This window comes from Dendropsophus ebraccatus, chromosome 9, assembly GCF_027789765.1.
Source record: "Dendropsophus ebraccatus isolate aDenEbr1 chromosome 9, aDenEbr1.pat, whole genome shotgun sequence".
In the NCBI taxonomy this organism is placed as follows: Eukaryota; Metazoa; Chordata; class Amphibia; order Anura; family Hylidae; genus Dendropsophus; species Dendropsophus ebraccatus.
Genome location: NC_091462.1, coordinates 107,508,799 through 107,519,579, shown reverse-complemented (window position 1 = coordinate 107,519,579; position 10,781 = coordinate 107,508,799). Strand labels below are relative to the sequence as shown.

The following is a 10,781-nucleotide window of genomic DNA, read 5'->3' as shown; positions in this document are numbered from 1 at the left end:
TCTATCTATCTATCTATCTATCTATCTAATATCTATATATCTCCTATCTATCTATCTATCTATCTATCTGAGCCTTGGCTGCAGTTCCTGTGTATGAAGGGCCAGCGGGTTGGATGCCTGAGGTTGGCGGGCTTGGTGCCATGCCGCTCGCTGGGCCTGTAATCATACGCCTGTATTATTTCTCTTGCCGCTCTCTATAAAGAGCGGTGGTGAATAATCCCTGACACAATGTGCTGCTGGGAGAACATGACTCTAATGAGCAGGAAGGTCTCCATGTGAATGAGGCAATCAGTAGACGGGACGCCGGCTCCCGCTCTCTCCTCACTCACTGACACAAAGATCAAGAGTTTGTTTCAAAATTTTTATTTTTTGTGACTTGAAAATTCCATAAAACACATAAAATGAGACATTGCGTCCTTCAATGGTCCCTGAATAGTATAACAGATCTACGATGTAATGTGATACAGGTAGTATGGGAATGCGGAGGCAGTAGTGAGGTCTGAGGTTATAATGAATACTGGATGAGGCACAACACCTGTGGGGACCAATGGAGACACAAAGCTATAGCCCCTCCCCCGCTCACAGCTCTTGTGCAGAACATACGGCAGAAACTAGTGGCTCTTCTTGGATTTTGTTTTTTTCCTATAAATCTTCTCGGTAAACGGCCTATAAAAGAAGAAGAGAAGACGCTGACATTTACCATACAGAGAGTACAGGGAGCTGTGACCGGGGACGGAGAGAACGGACGATGGAACTTTATTAGATGGGTTTGTGACCAACATATATCTGACCGACCGTACAAGAGAGAATATACACCCATGGCCCATATATAACCCTCCTGTATATAAGAGAGTATACATATGACCCATATATAACGAATGTATGACCGGCCCATATATAACCCTTCTGTATATAAGAGAGTATACACATGACCCATATATATACATATATAACGGATGTATGACTGGCCCATAAGTAGCCCACCTGTATATGAGAGCATACATGTAACCTATATATAACGGATGTATGACTGGCCCGTATATTACGCAACTGTATATAAGAGAATATACATGTAACCTATATATAATGGATTACCATCCCATATATAACCCACCTATGTATAAGAGAGTATACACATGACCCATATATAACAGATGTATGACCGGCCTAAATATAACCCACATGTATATAAGAGAGTATAATATGACCTATATATATATATATATATAACGGATGTATGACTGGCCCATATATAGCCCACCTGTATATGAGAGTATACATGTAACCTATATATAACGGATGTATGACCGGCCCATATATTACCCAACTGTATATAAGAGAATATACATGTAACCTATATATAATGGATGACAGTCTCATATATAACCCACCTGTATATAAGAGAATATAAATAAGACCCATATATAACGGATGTATGTCCGTCCCATATATATACATATATAACCCACCTGTATATATATATGACTATGTATATATATGACTACTATGATATATGACTGGAATATACATAGCCGTCCTGAATATAACTGATATGACTGGCATATACATAGCCGCCCTGTATATAACTGATATATAACTGGCATATACATAGCCGCCCTGTATATATGGGATATATGACTAGTATATACATAGCCGTCCTGTATATAACTGATATGACTGGCATATACATAGCCATCCTGTATATAACTGATATATGACTGGCATATACATAGCCGCCCTGTATATAACTGATATATGACTGGCATATACATAGCCGCCCTGTATATAACTGATATATGACTGGCATATACATAGCCGCCCTGTATATAACGGATATATAACTGGTATATACATAGCCGCCCTGTATATAACAGATACATGACTGGCATATACATAGCCGCCCTGTATATAACAGATATATGACTGGCATATACATAGCCGCCCTGTATATAACTGATATGACTGGCATATACATAGCCGCCCTGTATATAACTGATATGACTGGCATATACATAGCCGCCCTGTATATAAGTGATATGACTGGCATATACATAGCCGCCCTGTATATAACTGATATGACTGGCAGATACATAGCCGTCCTGTATGTAACTGATATGACTGGCATATACATAGCCGTCCTGTATGTAACTGATATGACTGGCATATACATAGCCGCCCTGTATATAACTGATATGACTGGCATATACATAGCCGCCCTGTATGTAACTGATATGACTGGCATATACATAGCCGCCCTGTATATAACTGATATGACTGGCATATACATAGCCGCCCTGTATATAACTGATATGACTGGCATATACATAGCCGTCCTGTATATAACTGTTATATGACTGGCATATACATAGCCGTCCTGTATATAACTGATATATGACTGGCATATACATAGCCGCCCTGTATATAACTGATATGACTGGCATATACATAGCCGCCCTGTATGTAACTGATATGACTGGCATATACATAGCCGCCCTGTATGTAACTGATATGACTGGCATATACATAGCCGCCCTGTATATAACCGATATGACTGGCATATACATAGCCGTCCTGTATGTAACAGCTGACCAATATACAGTACAAATAATCCAGGTGACTGACAAGTTATACATACAAATGTAGCAAACTATAACCTGACAGTAACCCGTCACATGGCGCTGGAAGCATCAGGTTAATGTTTGCTACGTGTGTATCTCACAGATGTATCTTATATCACATGACTGACCCCGGTGCCCCCTATATATACCCCAGCCCGGGTAGACGCGCGCGCCTGGTGTCGCAGTAGGAGCCGTATAACTCTGGCTGCCGGTGATGTGTTTATAAACAGCCGGTCAGGATGCGCCGGTGCGGAATGTCATTGGCGCGGAGAGGACTGGTGAGGACAGGTCCGGCCTCTGTGAGTCCCAGGTGGAGGCTTCATTATCCCTCATTAGCTGTGACCTGATGGAGCCCCATGTAGCAGTGCCAGGTGTGTGTGTGCGCAGTGCGGCGGACGCTGGACACTTATTCCGCCCCAGTGACAATCTCCGGTAATGTTCTGGCTGCTTCCTGCATTACCAGCTGCGGAGAGGCCAGGACCAGCCTCACGTGTGCCCGGATATCTCACACCGTCCTCCTCAGCTGGGACAGACCTGAGACTTCACGTGGCCGCCCGGCTGTCAGCTGAAACAACATAATGGCAGCCGAAAGAAGAAAGCCATTTCTCCTCCGCCGCGCCGCCTGCCATCATCTTGGCGGACGGATAAGAACTTAATAGCGCTAAAAATAGAGAAAAATTGCTGGGGAAAAATAATAAATTACCTTTAAAAATCCAAATTACAAAAAGAATATATATATATAAAAATTGTTCTCTCTGTACTTTAGAAAAGTCTATTGCTCGGCCTATGTGTCAGTCTTACCTGTGGTTCATGAACCAGGAAGAACAGGATGAGCAGCACTGAAAGTGAGTGTGTTATAAAGGAGGACGCTGCGTGCAGAGAAATCACCTACCCTTCAAACAAGATGGCGACTTTGTAGCACAGGGCGACCCCAGCTGTGAGGACGAGACCGGCCGGGCTGGAGTTCCTGCGGTAACACAGAAATATACAAGAACATAAGAGAAAGCGGTGAGGAGCGGCCATTATCAGATGAGCATAAAACATTCCGAGATAAGAACGAACACAGCAACATCAACCCCCGACACTGCCCGCTGTACACACCGAAATCCTCAACCAATGTACACATACACCACACCGCCAGTATTATAACACTTATATACTTGTATACAGGAGGCAGTATTATAGTAGTTATATTCATGTATATAGGGGCAGTATTATAGTAGTTATATTCTTGTATATAGGAGCAGTATTATAGTAGTTATATTCTTGTATATAGGAGCAGTATTATAGTAGTTATATTTCTGTATATAGGAGCAGTATTATAGTAGTTATATTCTTGTATATAGGGGTCAGTATTATAGTAGTTATATTCTTGTATATAGGAGCAGTATTATAGTAGTTATATTCTTGTATATAGGAACAGTATTATAGTAGTTATATTCTTGTATATAGGGGGCAGTATTATAGTAGTTATATTCTTGTATATAGGGGCAGTATTATAGTAGTTATATTCTTGTATATAGGAGCAGTATTATAGTAGTTATATTCTTGTATATAGGAGCAGTATTATAGTAGTTATATTCTTGTATATAGGAGCAGTATTATAGTAGTTATATTCTTGTATATAGGGAGCAGTATTATAGTAGTTATATTCCTGTATATAGGGGCAGTATTATAGTAATTATATTCATGTATATAGGGACAGTATTATAGTAGTTATATTCTTGTATATAGGAGCAGTATTATAGTAGTTATATTCTTGTATATAGGAGGCAGTATTATAGTAGTTATATCCCTGTATATAGGAGCAGTATTATAGTAGTTATATTCCTGTATATAGGAGCAGTATTATAGTAGTTATATTCTTGTATATAGGAGCAGTATTATAGTAGTTATATTCCTGTATATAGGAGCAGTATTATAGTAGTTATATTCTTGTATATAGGAGCAGTATTATAGTAGTTATATTCTTGTATATAGGAGGCAGTATTATAGTAGTTATATTGTATATAGGAGCAGTATTATAGTAGTTATATTCATGTATATAGGGGCAGTATTATAGTAGTTATATTCTTGTACATAGGAGCAGTATTATAGTAGTTATATTCCTGTATATAGGGCAGTATTATAGTAGTTATATTCTTGTATATAGTGGGCAGTATTATAGTAGTTATATTCTTGTATATAGAGGGCAGTATTATAGTAGTTATATTCCTGTATATAGGGGGCAGTATAATAGTAGTTATATTCCTGTATATAGGAGCAGTATTATAGTAGTTATATTCTTGTATATAGGAGCAGTATTATAGTAGTTATATTCCTGTATACAGGGGCAGTATTATAGTAGTTATATTCTTGTATATAGGAGCAGTATTATAGTAGTTATATTCTTGTATATAGGAGCAGTATTATAGTAGTTATATTCCTGTATATAGGAGCAGTATTATAGTAATTATATTCCTGTATATAGGAGTAGTATTATAGTAGTTATATTCCTGTATATAGGGAGCAGTATTATAGTAGTTATATTCTTGTATATAGGAGCAGTATTATAGTAGTTATACACGAACTGGAGAGAAAGGAACGGCTGCACATCCCATCTATGGCTGATACTAATGCCGCTAGGCCTATATTAAAAATCAACACCAGAGTGTCTGTATATGAATTGATCAAGCCATATTGCCCCGTGTACCACCGCGCAGGTCCTCTGGTCCACACAGGTCCCTACGCTAACTCCACACCGTGTCGGTCGGCGACCGCCAACCCCGCAAAGCGTGCACATGCAGGGAAGGGAGGCCATGGAACAGCCCTGCAACCCCAATGTCACAGGACCAGACCCAAAAAGCCCCACCAAAACCCGGCCAGCACCACTATATAGTAGTTATATTCTTGTATATAGGAGCAGTATTATTGTAGTTATATTCCTGTATATAGGAGCAGTATTATAGTAGGTATATCCTTGTATATAGGGGCAGTATTATAGTAGTTATAGAGCTGGAGAGTGCAGTCGGCACTGCCGGCAACGCTAGCAATAAAGGACGTGTGATAGGATGGATCGGCCTGAAATGCTTGTGGTGCTCCCAGACAAAAGGCAATCAGAGATATGTAATGCAATGGCGAGAGAAAATAGAAACTGGGGCACTCACCGATGCTTCCAAGCTGGTAACTTTATTACCGATATTTACAAGTCCATGGTGGAGGGAGGACAGATGGAGTAGCGGGAGCCCCGGGGTATAGGCGCCCGCTACTCCATCTGTCCTCCCTCCACCATGGACTTGTAAATATCGGTAATAAAGTTACCAGCTTGGAAGCATCGGTGAGTGCCCCAGTTTCTATTTTCTCTCGCCATTGCATTATAGTAGTTATATTTTTGTATATAGGACAAGTATTATAGTAGTTATATTCTTGTATATACGAGCAGTATTATAGTAGTTATATTCCTGTATATAGGGAGCAGTATTCGGCTAGGTTCACACTATGTAACTGTGCGGCTGTATTTTTTATGCGGCTGTAAATGTGCGGATGAAACTCCGGCCGTGGGAAAAAATAGACATGCGGCTCAAAACACACGGCCATTTACTTGGAAATCTGGTTCAACTAAAAAAAACAAAATCTTAAGAAAGTGATGCAAACACCTTTGGATGCATCTGGGAAAGCAGGGAACACAGTTTACAGGAATTGCTATTACCGGGGTTTGCGATCCTCTGCAGTAATGCCGATGTCTCTCATGGTTAATCTATTAAAATAATAAAACACATTTTCGTTGTAATAAAGTCCCTTTCGTTGTTCAATAATTAAATTTAAACTAATCCATCATTTTGCAATTAAATATACTGTTAAAATAAATATATATATAAATAAATGTATATTTATATATTTTTTTTGACAGTATATTTAATTGCACAATGATGGATTCGTTAGAATTAAATTATTGAACAACGAAACTAATTTATTTCAACGAAAATGTTTTTTATTAATTAAGTATTAATTAGTACAGGAAGCTCCATAAGCCGTTAATTCATATTGCCGGCAAAAGAGCTTTCTGTACTAATCATCACTTTACTTTAATGAAAACATCAAATGTTTCTTCTAATTATGTTATGACAATAGCATTATTAGAAGAAACATTTAGAATTATATGTGCGCTCAGCTGATTGGCTGATCGGCTGAGCGCACATATAATTAGCGGGTCCGCAGTACAGTGACTTCATTGTGCTGCGGACCAGCGAAGAGACAACATCGGGGTGAGTATAGAGCTCTCCCCACCCCCTCCCCAGCACTGCACCCCTCCCAGCAAGGAAGGGGGGTCACTTAACCCCTTCCTTGCTGGGATGGGTGAAGTCTGACATCAGTCTGGCCCCCAAGGGGTTAAGGGGGATGCAATACATCCTCCCTTAACCCCTTGGGGGCCAGACTGTAAGCAGCGATCTGTAAAGATGCTGCATACTGTAAGGAGCACAACACCGCTCACAATGATGGGTGTTGTGCTCCTGTTTGTGTGTTTTTTGTGTGTTTCTCCCTTTTTGTTTTTCAGATATCGGTATCCTGGGGATTACGTCGGACTCGGTGGACTACGTCGATGACCAGCGTTTTTTTTTTGTTTTTTTTTTTTTTTTTATAAAATGGTCAATGAGGGGTGTGGGGGTGTTTTTATTTGAATAAAATTTTTTTTAACTTGTGTCTTGTCTTTATTTCTTTACTTTATAGACTTAGTAGTGGAAGCCGTCTAATAGACGGAATCCATTACTAAGTTGGGGCCTAGTGTTAGCCGGTATAAAATGGCTAACACTAACCCCCCATTATTACCCCAGTACCCAATGCCACCAGGGGTACTGGGAAGAGCCGGGTGCCAGTGGTCCCGGAGCGGCAAAATTGCCGCTCCTGGACCGGGCAGCAGCAGGCTGGTAAGATTTAGGCTGGGGAGGGCCTAAACCAATGGCTCTTCCCACCCTGGTGTTACCAGGCTAAATAGGGGGGACCCTATGCGTTTTTTTTTAATATTTATTTATTTAAAAAAAAAACGCATAGGGTCCCCCCTATTTTTATAACCAGCCGGGTTAAAAACCAAACGACAGCAGCCTGGTAACCAGGGTGGGAAGAGCCATTGGTTTAGGCCCTCCCCAGCCTAAATCTTACCAGCCTGCTGCCGCCCGGTCAAGGAGCGCCAATTTTGACGCTCCGGGACCACTGGCACCCGGCTTTTCCCAGTACCCCTGGTGGCATTGGGTACTGGGGTAATAATGGGGGGTTAGTGTTAGCCATTTTATACCGGCTAACACTAGGCCCCAACTTAGTAATGGATTCCGTCTATTAGACAGCTTCCACTACTAAGTCTATAAAGTAAAGAAATAAAGACAAGACACAAGTTAAAAAATTTTTTTATTCAAATAAAAACACCCCCACACCCCCCATTGACCATTTTATTTAAAAAAAACAAAAACAAAAAAAAAAACTGGTCATCGACGTAGTCCACGGAATCCGACGTAATCCCCAGGATACCGATATCTGAAAAACAAAAAGGGAGAAACACACAAAAAACACACAAACAGGAGCACAACACCCATCATTGTGAGCGGTGTTGTGCTCCTCACAGTATGCAGCATCTTTACAGATCGCTGCTTACAGTCTGGCCCCCAAGGGGTTAAGGGAGGATGTATTGTATCCCCCTTAACCCCTTGGGGGCCAGACTGATGTCAGACTGCACCCATCCCAGCAAGGAAGGGGTTAACTGACCCCCCCTTCCTTGCTGGGAGGGGTGCAGTGGTGGGGAGGGGGTGGGGAGAGCTCTATACTCACCCCGATGTTGTCTCTTCGCTGGTCCGCAGCACAATGAAGTCACTGTACTGCGGACCCGCTAATTATATGTGCGCTCAGCCGATCAGCCAATCAGCTGAGCGCACATATTATTCTAAATGTTTCTTCTAATAATGCTATTGTGATAACATAATTAGAAGAAACATTTGATGTTTTCATTAAAGTAAAGTGATGATTAGTACAGAAAGCTCTATTGCCGGCAATATGAATTAACGGCTTATGGAGCTTCCTGTACTAATTAATAATTAATTAATAAAACACATTTTCGATGAAATAAATTCAGTTTCGTTGTTCAATAATTTAATTCTAACGAATCCATCATTGTGCAATTAAATATACTGTCAAAAAATAAATATATATATATAAATATACATTTATTTATATATTTATTTTAACAGTATATTTAATTGCAAAATGATGGATTCGTTAGAATTAAATTATTGAACAACGAAAGGGACTTTATTACAACGAAAATGTGTTTTATTAATTTAATATATTAACTATTAGAGGCATCGGCATTCGGCATCATTGCCGGCTATTTTTGAAGTACTCCGTACGGACCGCCTGTCAATCCACGGCCCCGTTTCCAGCCGCAAACAATGGTCTTGTTCATTTTTTACGGGTCCGTTTACGATCGGGCCGTAGATTCATACATAGTGTGCACTGTGCAGCCGTATATCGTATACTTTCCAGCGTACGCATGAACCACCAAAAATACCGCCGCACAATTACAGCCGCAAATACAGCCGCACACTTACATAGTCTGAACCTGGCCTTATAGTAGTTATATTCTTGTATATAGGAGCAGTATTATAGTATATTCCTGTATATAGGAGCAGTATTATAGTAGTTATATTCTTGTATATAGGAGCAGTATTATAGTAGTTATATTCTTGTATATAGGAGCAGTATTATAGTAGTTATATTCTTGTATATAGGAGCAGTATTATAGTAATTATATTCCTGTATATAGGAGCAGTATTATAGTAGTTATATTCCTTTATATAGGAACAGTATTATAGTAGTTATATTCTTATATATAGTGGCAGTATTATAGTAGTTATATTCTTGTATATAGGGGGCAGTATTATAGTAGTTATATTCCTGTATATAGGAGCAATATAATAGTAGTTATATTCTTGTATATAGGGGGCAGTATTATAGTAGTTATATTCTTGTATATAGGGGGCAGTATTATAGTAGTTATATTCCTGTATATAGGAGCAATATAATAGTAGTTATATTCTTGTATATAGGGGGCAGTATTATAGTAGTTATATTCTTGTATATAGGGGGCAGTATTATAGTAGTTATATTCTTGTATATAGGAGCAGTATTATAGTAGTTATATCCCTGTATATAGGAGCAGTATTATAGTAGTTATATTCTTGTATATAGGGGGCAGTATTATAGTAGTTATATCCCTGTATATAGGAGCAGTATTATAGTAGTTATATTCTTGTATATAGGGGGCAGTATTATAGTAGTTATATTCCTGTATATAGGAGCAGTATTATAGTAGTTATATTCCTGTATATAGGAGCAGTATTATAGTAGTTATATTCTTGTATATAGGGGCAGTATTAGAGTAGTTATATTCTTGTATATAGACACAGTATTATAGTAGTTATACTCTTGTATATAGGGGCAGTATTATAGTAGTTATACTCTTGTACAAAGCAATATTATAGCTGTTATAGTCTTGTTCTCAGGCAGCTAGCTTCCTACACAGAACAGTACATTCACATATAAAGGAGAGCAGTCGCAGTTCTGCAGATGATTTCTCAGGCACAATAACCACGCTCAGTATGGAGATTACTCACTTTGGAGCCTCGGGGAGAGTAATGATATTAATGTCCGTGCTGCCGTGTTGCAGTGTGCAGAGTCCTTGATATAGAGCTATGAGAAATATTCATCACCATACACCAGCGCTGAGCACTATTTTTACATGCAGCCGGCACACTGCTAGAGGGAAGTCTGCGTCCTACGTGTCACGACGCCCTGTGAGCATCGCACGCGGCGCAAATGACAGAGGTGATAAACGGGATTCGCTGTGACCAAGAAAGCATTCACCGTACAAGCTCTAACAACAACATGACTGGAAAATTTACCAACAACAACAATTCGTATGTTGTATATGAGCTGATTCCGGGATAATTTTCATGTAGATATTTTAGTTTTATGAAAATTACTGCAACCAATAAACTAGTGCAAGTTGTCTCCAATATATGGGATCCACAATGATGTCTGCAATGGTATATTTCCAGAATTAGTAAAAATACTTTCTTGCAAAAACAGCGCCGCCCCTGTCCTCAGGTTGTGTGTGGTATTACAGTTCTTCTTTATTCA

General features: G+C 39.5%; 1 protein-coding gene across 1 annotated transcript in view; it reads right to left on the bottom strand.

Moving 5' to 3' along the window:
• Positions 1–347: 347 nt before the first annotated feature.
• Positions 348–10,781, bottom strand: part of PEMT (phosphatidylethanolamine N-methyltransferase) — a 100,984-nt gene continuing 90,550 nt past the window's right edge. The window contains exons 6-7 of the mRNA XM_069982150.1: positions 3,511–3,585; positions 348–666 (exon numbers count right to left, since the gene is read on the bottom strand). Coding sequence (XP_069838251.1) covers positions 612–666; positions 3,511–3,585 — 130 coding nt within the window. The 3' untranslated portion in view covers positions 348–611. The remainder of the gene's footprint in view (positions 667–3,510; positions 3,586–10,781) is intronic.